Source organism: Cololabis saira, chromosome 7 (genome assembly GCF_033807715.1).
Source record: "Cololabis saira isolate AMF1-May2022 chromosome 7, fColSai1.1, whole genome shotgun sequence".
Classification (NCBI taxonomy): domain Eukaryota; kingdom Metazoa; phylum Chordata; class Actinopteri; order Beloniformes; family Belonidae; genus Cololabis; species Cololabis saira.
In genome coordinates this window covers 20912824-20928023 of record NC_084593.1, presented here as the reverse complement: position 1 = coordinate 20928023, position 15200 = coordinate 20912824, and the positions used below count along the sequence as shown (strand labels likewise).

General features: G+C 40.7%; 1 protein-coding gene across 5 annotated transcripts in view; it reads left to right on the top strand.

The window, feature by feature from the left end:
* The first annotated feature begins 531 nt into the window (after positions 1–531).
* Positions 532–15200, top strand: part of unc5a (unc-5 netrin receptor A) — a 149132-nt gene continuing 134463 nt past the window's right edge. For all 5 annotated transcript variants that reach the window (XM_061725027.1, XM_061725028.1, XM_061725026.1 and 2 more), the window contains exon 1: positions 532–1075. In XM_061725027.1, coding sequence (XP_061581011.1) covers positions 988–1075 — 88 coding nt within the window. In that variant the 5' untranslated portion in view covers positions 532–987. The remainder of the gene's footprint in view (positions 1076–15200) is intronic.

Genomic DNA, 15200 nt, shown 5'->3' with positions numbered 1-15200 from the left:
TCAGGTCGGAGTTTGCTGACAGGTGTACACTCTCATGGGAGCACTAATCTTCCTACTTCTTCATCTGCCTTTGTCCGCCACTGATGTGACCTGCTGCAGCAGTGCGCACGCAGACCTCGGGACAAACCAGAAGGCATATTTATCTGAAACTCAATGACATGCAGATGTGATCAGTGTGAATTTGTATGCAAAGCACCAATGTGATTCCTATCATGCAGAGCTGAATGACATATCCATCATTTTCATGTAAGGCAGGGGATATGAAAATCACACTTGCAAGAGTTCAAATTGGAAGGGGAGGGAGGGGGTGAGGGGTGGGGGTGTCCTATTTCTTCTTGCATTGTCAGAGTGTGGTTAGTTATGCTTGTTGATATATGTAAATGTTGCCATAAGAGACGGGATAGCAGTCGCTGAGGACGCTCCGATCCCGGCGAGGACGCGGAGTCCGTCCCAGGTTTTTTCCCCTCTGCTCATCGCAGCGTATACACCTTCCCTGACTCTCAGCACTCCAGCATCGCTGTGCAAGCAGATGTTCTGCCCTCCGCTGCCAATTCTTTGCAATTTTCGCATTTGGGAGAGGGTTTTTTCTTTCTCACCGAGGGCTCCAAAAGTGACACGGACCGGCTAGAAACTGCCTCCCTCCTCAAGCTCAGTGTCAAGAAAAGAGTTGTGAACGAACGGACAGCACAGGGATTTTGGAGACGAATACAGTACGAGGCTGTTCTACAGTGAAGCCACGGCAGTTTCCTCCACCACACCTGTGATGCTTGTTGTTCTGGGCAACGAAGACGCACGACCGGGATGCAGATGGCCCTAACGCGGCAGAAGACGTGCTGAAGAAAGACACACAAAAAAAAACCCACACTGTGGCGTTGAGGCAAAAATAACAACCAAAAAAAAGAGAGTGGACACTTTCCGAAGCTGAAACCACGTTTCACAGCTTAACCTCCGTCCTTTTCAAACTTGAGTGATTAAAAAGCCACGAAGATGCCCTTACCTCTGGGCTCTTTTGTCCGCTGCAGGTCTGCGCTCCTCGCTCTCTGGCTCGGGCTCGCTGGCTTCACGTGTGCTGGCGGTGAGTTAAAACCTGATTTATGGTTCTGCGTTAAACCTACGGCGTAGGCTCTGCGTCGTTGCGCGTCGCCGCGTAACCTTCAACGTAGGCTCTGCGTTGGTGTAACGTGGAACCATAAACCCCCCTTTTACGCACTCTCATTTCTGCGTCTTTTTTTTGGTTAATTGTGTTGGTTACAGTATGTGGACATTGGGGGGACCACGTTGGAGGGAAAAAAGGGTCTGCACGTGGCAAGTTGTCTGCTAGTTTGTCCACCTTTTTCCTTCATATCTGCTCCGTCTCTGAATTCAGGGGCGCACGCTTCCTTATCAATTGAGCACAAGGTTACACGGACGGAGTCTGTACCGTAGCGTCGTCCCAAGGTTAAAACTAGACGTAAACATCAATTAAAAAAAAGCCCACATTTCTGATATTATGCCGGTGCGGTGTGTGTATTTCAGGGAAGTTTAGAGCATTTTTTTCTCCTCTCCTGCATGCTGCCGTGGCTGCAAGTTCCACCTGCAGTAAACGGAGGGGCAGGAGAACAATAAAGAGCAGTGCTCAGTGTGAAGGCTACTACCAGTAAACGGGCAACATATCACCCCCGGTAAAAGATTTCCCTGTAAAAAGTGGGAACTGCGTCAGTAAAAAGCATGGCGTGTGTATTCACAGCATGAATTCATTCATCTGACCGAGTCCTCTCTCTGCCGGCTGCAAGCGGCACCATTTAAGTCCACGTTGCTCCCCCGGCCAGGACTCATTCCTGCTGCATTTGCAGTATGGTGACAGCTTTACTGAGTTGCTAGACGACCTACTCCCACTGATGAGCTACATTTTATTATGTAGCCAGCCTCCTGGCCAGACACTCCAGATTGCATGCAAATGTGCTTCGATGTACAAAACAATCACTTGACAGTGAGGTGAAGCCAAGTACACTACAGATAAGTTTTTTCAATTTTTTTTCCCAGTGTTAATATATACGCCAATTATAGCCTATGATAATGTATTTTCTTATGAATGCATGAAGCCATCCTAGCAAGTGGAAATACAATTTTCTCTTTAACTCGTGCAGCCCTCCAGTACAACAAAGTGCTGGTTCAGGCCTGTAACAGTCCGTCACAGTGTATTCAATCAATGCAGTCAATTTCACTTTTGGCCAGGATGCATGGTTTCTCTGCTCATCACTTAGTACTATTTTTGAAACAGTGCTTTTTACCCAGTCTTCCTAATCCTAAATATCGTTCTCATAATGCAGCACAGCTGGAAGCCACTGATTTGTATCTGCAAGCAAGAATTCCACACATCATTTGCCTTGTGTTGTTTCCGACTGGTTAACCTTGCTTTGGACAGGAGGCAAACATGTTAAAGTTGGTGTAATTGTGTCTCCTGCTCCAGGACACTGAGATGATGAATTAAGAGGGCCTTTCACTTGCATTAATTAGTGTATAATTATGAATATATTAGGATTAAATAAACAGTCATGCTCAAGGGACCTTGTATATCAAACAAAGTAAGAAGCAGCGTGTTGGTATTTACAAGTAATTTTTATGATGCATGTTGAAGTTGATATATTTTGATTGTTTTGCTGGGTGACATGGTGTAGTGGTTCAGTGGTTTTGTACTGCAGCCTCACAGAAAGCTGTTGACGCCTTGGTTTGGTGATGGGGATGCATTCCAGTCATGGTCGTTTGGTTTTGTCTTCATGCACGGGTTTCCTTCCCCTGACTAAAGACCTGCAGATGTGGGTCGATTTTTAAAAGTCCATATTCCCAAAGGTGTGATGCTGTCTCTTTGTTCGGTTTTTTTGTGTTTGTTACTGGAACCTTGCACAGGGTGTTTCCCTCTTTGCCTTTCCGTGCTTGCTAGAATAGGCTCGAAACTCTGTCATGACCCCAAGCAGAAATGTCAGATAACGAAAGAGATGAACAAAGGTTTGACAGATGAAATTCTGTTAGCAGGTTCTCTGTATTCTTTCTCAAGTTTTCATTCAGATCTGCTCTACTTGTTCTATTTGGCCCGTCCAAACATCCTCAAAAGTTTCTATCAAATCTCCGAGGCTCTTCTATGTTTTTCTTTATTGGAAAAAATGAGTTCCAGACACGGGTCGGACGGTAATTTGGGAGCCAATTCATTCTGTTTGGGATTGGGATGCTCTCAGCTGAGATCAGTCAAGCCATCCTTTTCAGAGTCAAGCTGCTGACTATGCATTTGTTGGTATCAAAGCTTGCTTGTCTTTTTCTCCTCTTTTCTTTTTTTTAAGGGAAACATAACTCAGCCAGTAATAAAGGTAGGGCTGTCAATCTCTGTTTAAGCTGGCTGAGCATTTTCCCTTTCACTGTTCTGTGGTGATCTGACGGGCTGGACAGAGGAGTACGCTTTAGCTTTGAGCCTTAGGAACAAAGAACTGTTCTGCTTTGGCTTTGTGTGCACACCACTTGATGATTTCAGTATGCAAAGTGTGTTTGTGTGCGGGTGCCCACGTGTGTGTGCACGGGTGTTTCCACAAAGATTTGCATGCATGTATTTCTATCATGTATCTGTGTATATGTTGGCTGCATTTTATTCCATCCCCTGTTGCTTCCCTTGTTCATCATTTGTTTAAACTTTGGTCTGCTGCTTGTTGTTAGTCTCTCGTTACCACCTTATGGAAATCTCATAAAAAAAAGGGAATGATCAATGTCGAGAAAATAAAAATCCATCTTTTTTCTGTTTGCTTTCCTCCCCTACCCATTTGAGAGCGTTGCCAAGCAATTGTTGTCTGGTTCAGCGAGGGAACAGGGGATTTGGTATCAGGCACCTTCGTGCTCGTGTGAACAGTCACCTCAGAGCAATTTCCACGGGGTGTAAATCTTGTGATGATGCAAGGAGTTGGCCATTTAATGACAACAAGGAGAAATATATTGCATAATACAGTAATTTGAGTTCTTGTTTCTTGTTGCTGTGATATAAGATGCTTTTGCCAGACTTCTCATCATTCTAATGTGAATCATCCCAGGGTTTTCATTCTCACAGCCAATTTTGTCTCTCCACATTGGCTCACTAAAGGATATGATAAGGAGAGCAAAAGCCGAAATTAACATAATTTATTGGGAGAAATTGCCTTCTGGTCAAATGAATTTAAAATCACTTCATTTTTGTCCCATAGCTAATGCATGGCAAATGATCACTATGTATTTGTAGATATATGGTCTTGTACAGGGAAATAATAATTTACAATCTGTAAGAGTCCCCCCCCCTCAGGATAAATATAAAACACGCAGGAAGAGGTTCGTAACACTACAGGAAGCAAGTTTAATTTCAAACTAGCTTTTCAACTGCTGGTATTCAAACCGTAAATGTGTATGTTGCATAAGCAGAACTTATCATGCGAGGATACAATTACACACACACATACATGCACACATACACACAAATGTCATTTCTCAGGGGTACAAATGGTTGTTGGGAATTTCTGTGCAAAATTTTAAATGGACTAAATCACGATGACTGAGTTGAGCCGCTTGTTTGCAAGACACAATTTAATCAAATATTGTATTTTTATTTGCTAGCAGGAGCAAATGCAAATTAAGTGAGGTAATCTTTTTCCTGTCCAAATCCTGCAAAGTAATTTCCTCAGTTTGAAGTACGTTGATTAATGAAAGCAAAGATAATAGTTCAGAATAAACGAATAAAAGGTAAACAGTGCATGCCAATAAGGGTCAGCTTTAAACAGCGAAGGAGCACGCTCCATTTGGTGACAAATGCCCAGGCGCCTTATCTTTCAGAGCGCTACATCCCTGCACTTATCATTTGCAAATGGCCGTCTTGAAAAGTAGAGGAAGGACACGGCCTTAGCCGAGGACACCGGGAGGATGAACCTTGCAGAAGGGAGGGAGTTAGGTGTTATTTTCTGCAGCCTTTGCAGTGGCTCTGCTAAGGCACTACATCTCTGTCAAACTCTGCCCTTTTGTTTCAATTACCCCATTTCTATGATTCAGGTCCATGTAAGAGTGCTTAGGAGTTGAAGGAAAGTGCTCTCTCTCCTCAAATGCATTGTGCAATAGTCACAATTTGTGAGTGTTTTTTTTTTTTGTGTGTGGGATTAAACTGACATCTGATGTGGGATGAGATTATGTCTCACTTTATGAAAGGTCACAGTCACAGCGAGAGTGGCCTCAGTCTTTACTGTTGTGTTTTCGTTGATGCCGAATATCTTGTCCAAAGGCCACCAGTGAGAAGTCAGGATGAAGTTGCTGAGCTAAGGTTCGAGTCTATCACTGTAATCCAATATACTCTTCCCCCGGTCCTCTCTTTCCCCCTCACTTCTACTTCCACCTGTACATAACATTTAATATCCCTTTTGAATTTTTGCTGACATATACTTTTAATTCCTATTGTCAGTGTGTTTTAAGAAATTTACTTTATACGTATTTATGTCACTCGCAGCTTTTGAACTGTATATTGTTGTTGCTGCTGTGACAAAACAATTTTCCTCATATGATCAATAAACTGCCTGTCCGTCCATCCGTCCTGGAGAAAAAGAACATGTATTACCGGCACTCAACCTTTGGTGCCACCGTGTTCTCTTTCTGAGAAAAAGAAAATCACCTTGGTGAAAACACTGGGCAGGTGAAGGTTGAGGCTGAACCCCAGAGGTCAGTCACAGTATAAAATACTGATGCTGCCCAAAAGGCTCTGTTCTGCAGACTTCTTTTCCCGAACGCCTCAGCCCTGATGCAGCTGACTTCTTCTGTTAACCAGTAAAAGGATATGGTGGATGATTTTGGTTTTAACTGGCCTTACTGGGAATTTGCATGAAAGGAGACATGAGTTCAAAGTGCTGCTTTACTCCTTCAGTCTACAAGCACTTTGACATTCGTTCATGTCTCTTCAGAACCAGCTGTCAGCAGAGCAGGGAACGTGAACGTGTTCACCAGGCTGATTGAAAGCAGAAACGTAGTAGTAGTTTTCAGGCGGGCTCCGGTACAGTAAGTCAGATTGTTTTTGTGTATTCACGACTCCAGAAGCCTTCATCAGTCGTGAAATATCATTAAACAGTTAATATCATGTGCTGTAAACAGTAAATCTGTGGGATTTTTTAAAATCGGATGTCCTTGGAGGTTTCACGACTGTAAGACTACCAGAGGGAGAATAAATGCAGGAGGCTGTGAGGTGTCATCGTGGGTGGGCGAGTGACACACTTCAAAAAGGCTTTTACTCGGAACTGGCCTTGAGTTGCACGATTAAGTGATAATTTTTCGTGTTTGTTTTTCAATATATAAGGTGTTCTGTCTTGCTGCTCACATCATGATAACACTGGTATGTAAGATGTTTTCAGGTCTTTCCTGTTCTCTAAATGATCAATACTTTTCTCCAACGGTTAATTGGCCATCAGTCACTGTCGGAGGAAGTGCTTAGAAACCAGAAGGTGTCTGTGCAGCTTATATTAAGAGCCTGTTCAGTCCTTTGGGTCCTCCCGTGGCCTTTACGCCAGGCCAGGTGGTGGCTGTAGAAGGCAGATCTGAATGTAATACGGAGAGCCATAGATTAATAGTTCCTTAGTGAGGCCACCAGGGAGCGATGTGAAAGCCATTTCCACTTTTTCATACAGTTGACTGGATGGGAAGTGCGAGGGGAATGCAATGAGAGAGGAGCTTTGACATTGTGTACAGACTATTTAGTGTGAATGGCATTTGAAATAATTGATCAGTATCATCTTCTTTTGATGTTATTTTGTTTGTGGCAACTGCAGTTGTGGTCTGTGTGTGCACCTCTGCTGCAACTGGACATAAACAATATCTTCAAAGGGTGAAGAAAGCTTTTTATTAGAGGATTCCATTAAAAAGTAATTGTCTAAAAAATAGATCTACGTGTAAAGCCCTATAGTTCCATTGAGACTTTAAGCCTTAATTGACTCATTAGAACTTGTAAACAGGTTAAGGATTGTCATTAAGGAAATGTCAGTTGATGACATTTCCAGAGTTTGATAAATGCTCTGACTTATGGAAACCCCAATGACTTCCCCTAACATGAAAATCTTAAGCCAGCTGAAGCCCAACAAGATATAAGGTGTGTGTGTGTGGGGGGGGAGGGGGTATTTGGGATTAACAAAACAAGATTTGGAAAACTTCTCATAAAAACTGCATATCTGTAAGTAATAAGACTTTAAAGAAGCATCAGGAAGAGTTTAGCTGACGCAGGAGTGGCGGTGTACAGTTCTGACACTCTGACAGGATCTACACTGAAGAGTTGTCTACAGAAACCCCTACCTGCAACCTCATCACAAAAAGCAGTTATTTTTGTAAGCAAATAAACATCAGGGTAAAGTTAGATAAGTTAGAGGAAAGAAATGCAAGCAACATTTAATAAAAAGACCCAAATAGCAAAGCAAGTTTAGCCCAAACATGGTCTGCATCTGCACTTTTCTCTGGTCCACATTTGCCTGAATGATGGTGTTAAATCAGGGTGAATGTGGCTACCTGAACTTCATACCTCACATCCACTAGATATGGCCCAGATCTGTATTATCTTTGGGATTTTCCTGTCCCTCTCAATACTAATCTCAACCCATACAAAGGTAGCTTATGCGATTTGAACCGCATCTGGCCCATACAACACCAGCCATAAACCATGTTAGGCCCAACTCAAGACCATGAGCCACGCTTGGCTAACGTAACACAACGCTTGCCAGTGCCATAACTGAGCCAAAAGAGTCAAATGTAGCCCAGATTTTACCCAAATGTATCTTCGATTTGAGAAATAAGTTGTCTTCAATTCCAAGCTCTTTGTTATGATAGAAAAATGTCTAAATGTGTAACTCCCTTAAAGTATGTAGTTTATATAACTCTAAACAGTTTACATTTTAGCATTTTCCTAATGTTGTTAAGGTTTTATTTTTTCATTTGGATTTATAGTTTTATTGTATCCTTGTATCCTCCTTTAAATTTCCAAGATAGTAATATAATGGTCTGCTACTTACCTCCCCCAAATACAAAGAGTACCCCTGTTTAGCATGACGTGTAACAACACAATTAGAAATCACCTAAGGCTAGACAGCCTCGCTGGCGCCTGATTGGCAAGGGTATGTGAGGGAGGTCTGGCTCAGCCTGAGCCAGAATTTGTCATCCTGAAGTGATTTTGTTGACAAGACAGGAGGCACAGTGACCTTTCCTAATTATATGTATGTGTCCAGGCACTAGTGCCTTGGGCAAGCAATTCAACTGAGTCAACATAGCTCTGACTTTTGGGGCACATTCAAGCCTAGACAGTATGTTGTATAATGTCAGAGTGTAGTGGATGTAACGGTCAGGCTTCCTAATGGTTCTATATTGATACACTGATTTTACTGTAATCCGTATGACCTTTTAATCTTTCCTTTTTTTTCTTTATGAAGAACAAACACCAATGGATCTTTTGGTGTCCTCTCTTCACACTTGTGCCTGAAGTCATCTCCGAAAAGCATTCTGATGATATGCCCTGTGAGTGGTATTGCAGGAAACACAAACCATTTATCCTCCCTGAATGTGCAGTGCTGAGAGAACAGCCTTTCTGATCTATTTAGGTCCCCCTGTTATTGTTTTTTTTTTTTTTTTACCCCCCAAACAAACCATTTCCGATGTGGAATAAGGTCTGAACATTACTGATTTAAAGCTTAAAGCTAAGCAGCAGAGGTTCTTGGCGAGGCCATCAGGAACATAAGGCTCTCAGAAAACACATTCAAGTCTGAACTACAATAGAATTAATCATGACAACGCTACCACCACTGAGGCTAGATGCAGCCTTTTTACAGCTTGCCTTGCACTTGATTATGGCTTCCATGGATTTAGATTCTCACTGACGCTGCAATCATGTTGAATCAAAGTGCGTGTTCATACCTGCAGTCTTTTTTGTCACCATCGGTTGAATTTCAAAAGATAAGTGCAGAAAAGCTCTGAGCTGGTATCATTTTTTGATAACTACTTACTGATCTTACAGGAATAAGCAGGCAGAGTTAATAGTGAGTCTGGTATTAAAGAAGCACACCAGGTAAGGTGTAAATGGATGATATAAGGGTCAGATTTTTCAGTTTTAATTTTAGTTTAGTTTTCATAATTATTTTAAGGGTTGGCTGTTATATTCTGTTTTATTTTGCAAAACATATTTAAAAGCATACAAGTCTCTGTCAATCAAAAGTACACATGCACAGAAGTGAGTGCAGTAAAAAATATCAGTTCAGATTTAAGTGACAAAAGTGGTGACTGGGAAAATTCTCACATCTTTTTATTTCCTGAGCGAATGCCATGAAAGTAAAAAATAAAGTTAACAAAGGCGATAGAGTAGATGGGGAAGGTGAAGAAAGCAGTGGTACCAGTAGTAGTTGGTGCTTGTGCAGCTGTACCAAGCTGGCAGAGCGGCTCCAGCAGATGCCAGAGATTTCGGTACAGAAGAACCCAGTCCTATATATGTATGTATACACATATATGTATGTATATATTGTACGACCCTGTCATTCATGGGTGGTCTTTTGCATGAATTAATCATATATTTGTCTTTATATATGCAAGGTCGCAAATGTTTCCATACTGGTAGATTTTATTACTGTTAGGATTTAATGAAATTATTGAAGCTCAAAACTGTCTAAGCTCTCTCTTCAAAGTAATCTCATTCTGATTAAGAGCAAAAGGTTTAAATTAGATTAGAAGTGAAATACAATACACATATTGTTGGAGAGGAAACGGGGGAAAGGTGACACCTTAAGGCGATTTCTCCTTGAAGCTGGCTCTTCCAATTAAATTAATTAGCAATACACATACAATTTGTTGAGATAAGACAATGGAGAGAAACAGATGTTTAGCATTGGGGGGTCTGGTCTGCGGTCTGGTTTGACACCTCAGATGGGAGACAGTTAAAGGAAATGTAGAGCTGGAAGTGACAAAGTTCGGGGGTCTTTTCCCGTTCCCTCAACCAATGAAAATCACTTGCAAAGAACACCCCCTTTAGATTATAAAGTCAACTGGACTCATGAAAACTTCGTGCATTTCTCTCCGACCCACCGTGGTCTAGAGAAATGTTACCATCCGGCCGGAAAAAACCTTGTGCTTGACATGATTAAAAGTTGTTAACCTGTGATTTTATTCCACTAGTCTTTCTTGATTCACCAGACAAAAGAACACATATTTTTCAATGGTGACCCTGAAACGTGATCTGGTTGTTTCCTGACTGTGGAATTGTGGAGAGGAGCTCTGGAAGTTTTCATGCAGACAACCAAAACCTGACTAGTCAAAATAAGGTAAGCAGAAACCGCTGATGAGTAGAAATTCTGCACATTGGATTTATCAAATTAATACTGGTTGTCTGATTGAATTCTTCTCAAGCTCATAAAGATTAAAAATAGGTTTTGTCTTTTGATGTGTCATGCACAACGTTAATTTTTTAAATTGTGGGTTCGAGTCCCCCAAGTTAGATTCCTGTAAACGCTGTATTTTTCTGTTTTAGTAGAGATTTTAAATTAAGTTGTGGGTTCGAGTCCCCCAAGTTAGATTCCTGTAAACGCTGTATTTTTCTGTTTTAGTAGAGATTTTAAATTAAGTTGTGGGTTCGAGTCCCCCAAGTTAGATTCCTGTAAACCCTGTATTTTTGTATTTTTCTGTCTTTAGTTAAGTTGTGGGTTCGAGTCCCCCAAGTTAAATTCCTGTAAACGCTGTATTTTTATAATGTTGGTTGGAGTCCATCAGGTAGAATTCCTGTAAACGCTGTATTTTTCTGTTTTAGTTTCGTTTTTTTAGTTTAATTTTATAATGTTGGTTCGAGTCCATCAGGTGGAATTCCTGTAAACGCTGTATTTTTCTGTTTTAGTTTAGTTTTATAATGTTGGTTGGAGTCCATCAGGTGGAATTCCTGTAAACGCTGTATTTTTCTGTTTTAGTCTTAACGTATTGATGAATATAGTGTGTCAAGTCCGTGCACGGCTGGGTAACTTTGTTTATGATTCTGAAGTTCAGATGATATTGGGAGCTCATCTAAGATGACGTTTGCAGTGGTTAACCACACCGATGAGCAGACAGGAGGTTTTGTTTCTGGAAGTCTAAGCAATCCTGGGCCCATATACAGAGATTAGCAGTTTTCTGCCTTAGTTATTGGATTGCCTTAAACTACCCGTAACAAGCGAGTCCCATGTCTTAAAACATTCTACTTGTGTTAAAAGTATTTAAAGTAGTCAGAGATTCGATTACTTCAGATCATAAGTAAAGTTTGAACACATAAGGACACACTTAAATGAAAAGAAATGTCAAATAACAGAATTTTGTTGTCTATTATTGTTTTGCTTGTCATGTATAATGTATGTCTGTTATGTAGTATTAATTTGTGCCCTCTCCCCCTGCGAGCCCCCCCCCCCCCTTTTTGTTCAGGACTGACAATCAGTCCTCTTTTGTTTTGTTTTGGGAAACGTCACAGTGGGTGGGAGGCGCCCCCACCAACATTGAGAAAGCCAGAGGTGACAAACAATGACCCCCTAGCCCCCCCCCCCCCCTTATTCAGAATATTCTTGGAGATTTGTTCTCTTAATGTTTTGGTAAATGGAAAGGTGTGGTGGTATCAATTTGTATTGTAATGGCTGTGGTTGTTCTTATTTTATGCAGATGTTATATGTTTTTTTTTTTTTTTTTTTTTGATTTTAGTAAAAAAAAAAAAAAAAAAGAGGGTGGAGGATTGATGACCCAAAGAAATGTGGTGTGTGCAGTGTGTTAAGTAGAGCTGCACTGGTTTCTGTGGGACCTTGACTGGAAAGTTACCCCTGGTACAGAACCACAGAAATCAACTTCAGATCCATCTCCTACGCTGCTTCAATGTGCAGCACTGTCCGTCTTCAGGTCAGAGACGAAAAAGCTGTGTCGGCTGATGATATGAACTTCATCTGAATGCGAGGTGGGCTTTCGCACAAGACTCTGACGAAGAAAAGACTGATGAATATAACGACCGGGTCTTCTTCTAAAAAAGGTGCAACTGTATCTGCCGAAACTATGCTTGGACACTGGCGAAGGTCTATCTGCTTACAGCTCTGGGAACAGCCTGTGGTGCTGAGAGGCCGAGGTTTTCTGCGGATGCCTGGTGTTGCAATATGATGGTGATTATGGGTATACTGCACACACTCATTTCCTACTGTTTTGTTTCAATGGGTCATCGGTTTTACACATTTTTTCATAGAGCTGGTTGAATATTATTTTACGATTTTTTTTATTTTATTTTATGTTTGGGGGGGGATTAGTTTGAAAAGATGGTTATCTGTCCAAAGTGTCCCCATACCTGTTGAAAGGGTTGAAAGAATAAGAAAAAAAAAAAAAAAATGGGGGGATAGTGGACAATGTTCAGAGGAATACAAACTACTTGCATGCCATTTTTTCTAATAATTAACATCTGTTGTTTAAAGTTGTTACAAAGGGGCAAGGCTCAACTGAGATTATAGATAGACAGTTATTACTGTACAACCTGTCCGTTCTGTTTTTTGAGACATACAGGGATCATGAAGTGGGTGTGCTCTCGTCTCCAGAAGAACAATGGATTATTTTTTTTGTTGCCTTAAACCTGGACACCTGGATTTCCCCATTTTTAACTGTGATGTATAACGGATTTGACACATGGTTATACTGATTTATTTGGTTTATTTGTGAAATGCTCATCCATTATGAGATGTACAATTGTTTACAATATGAATATTCAGACTTCCACAGTTTTAAATTTATGATTGTTGTTGAATGTATTTGTATATTAATCTGTATGTATGGTTCTTGATATTTGTGGGTTTTCTCTTCTGTTGCTCTACTTGTATCTTCACATCTGGTGGTCATGTTTAATATTGCAGGATTGGGACTCTGTTTTGTCTATACAGCTAAGCAGGGTGTTCTATTTTATAAGAAAGGGGGTACAAAAACAACACATATAGTTATATATCCCAGTGGACATTTTTACATGGTTGATTTGAAAAACATGAATTAATCATGTTTTGAGTGGAAGTTGTTAGGATTTAATGAAATTATTGAAGCTCAAAACTGTCTAAGCTCTCTCTTCAAAGTAATCTCATTCTGATTAAGAGCAAAAGGTTTAAATTAGATTAGAAGTGAAATACAATACACATATTGTTGGAGAGGAAACGGGGGAAAGGTGACACCTTAAGGCGATTTCTCCTTGAAGCTGGCTCTTCCAATTAAATTAATTAGCAATACACATACAATTTGTTGAGATAAGACAATGGAGAGAAACAGATGTTTAGCATTGGGGGGTCTGGTCTGCGGTCTGGTTTGACACCTCAGATGGGAGACAGTTAAAGGAAATGTAGAGCTGGAAGTGACAAAGTTCGGGGGTCTTTTCCCGTTCCCTCAACCAATGAAAATCACTTGCAAAGAACACCCCCTTTAGATTATAAAGTCAACTGGACTCATGAAAACTTCGTGCATTTCTCTCCGACCCACCGTGGTCTAGAGAAATGTTACCATCCGGCCGGAAAAAACCTTGTGCTTGACATGATTAAAAGTTGTTAACCTGTGATTTTATTCCACTAGTCTTTCTTGATTCACCAGACAAAAGAACACATATTTTTCGGGTACAAAGCTTTACCTGGCAGGAAAAACACATTTGCAGAGAAGAGAGTCTACAATACATATCATTTATTTTAATTAACTGCTCCAGGCTTGTTTACAGTAAGCTGATATGTCTGTCATTAAGTGCACAGGTCATGGATTAAGAAAGCTGAGTGCAGTCCGCTTGGAAGATATATGTTGATGACAGACTAAACATTGTGTGTGGGTGGAGAAGATTCATTGCAGCTGGTCTTTAAGGCTTCTTTGTCAGAAAAAGGCTGCCTTTTCTCTGGCCTAACAGATGCCATTTTAGCTTAATTGGACGCTGAATAATGTGCATTGTTTTTTGTTGGGTTTTTTTTATAGACTAAAAGCTCTTTTACAGATTATTGATTGTAATTTTGCCATTGCTTCTTTTGGGAGTTGGCTCTGTTCTTTAAATTTAGTAAGAACAACAAAGCTCAGTTCAGTTTGTTCATTTAATTAGTTTGCTTCAGATGCGGCGGGGGCAGCAGACATCTGGTGACCAATAAACAAGCATATAAGGAGTTATTCATTCGATGTGGCTGTCATTTAATGGATGTGAGTTGGTATCCAGTTACAAGCAGTGATTGAAAGCAGGCTGGCCTCTGATCAAGCCCTGTTCATACGATACTGTTAAAGAAATCCTCTGATGACTTCCTACACCCTTCATTTTGTAGTCACTGAAGCAAACTGATACTCCCAGTTCAGAATATCTCACCAGTCACAAGCTGAAAACACACCAGAGCAGTGGTTTCTAACCTTTTATCTTGACAATCCGCTGTTCTGACTACAAAATCCAGCCCCCAAGCACGGACGCACATTCAAAAAAATCTAATAAACTGTTACAACTTTATTCACAGAACAAATATTAATCAAACATTTTCACTTTCAAAAAATGTATGGCTTCAATACTATTGCATAATTCTTCTAGGGGATGGGATGTCAGGTGTGATGTTAGCGAGAGCCTTTAACATCCTTTTGTTTAATTTGAGCTGTGCTGAAGGCGGCCTCTGACAGGGGCTGTACATAGTGCTGAATTGGAAAATAACCTGAAACTGTGTTGGTTTTTTTGTTGTTTTTTTTTGACAGTCAAAACTTTTTGTGTGCATTCTTATGAAAATGTTGCTTTGAATCGGAATAAACTTGAGGGTGAGCAAGCTCATCAGTGCAGCTGAACTATTCCACGGCATCTAGACTAGAAATAGACGTTCAATGTCCATGATTCTTTTATACGTACACATCAGCTTTGCCATATAAGAAATTATTCCCCTCGGTGGATATGCTGAAAGTGGGACATGCCAGGTGTGATGTTAGAAAAAAAATGTATCATTTGTTAGATTGAGGGGCTCATGGATTTGGCATTACTTTTAATTACCAGCCACATTTTGATTTGTTCATGCATGTGCACTGGGCAATATTGCACTTAACACAGCATACAGGGATCAGTCCCAATGTTGCTTTTTTTTTTCCTTGACACCATTATTTTTGTGATCGTTGGGAGCCAAAACTGTAATCATGACTAAAGTTTTGTCCATTTCCCAATCCTACATGTTTTCCATTTTCCCTTATAAGTCCATGCGAATACAAAG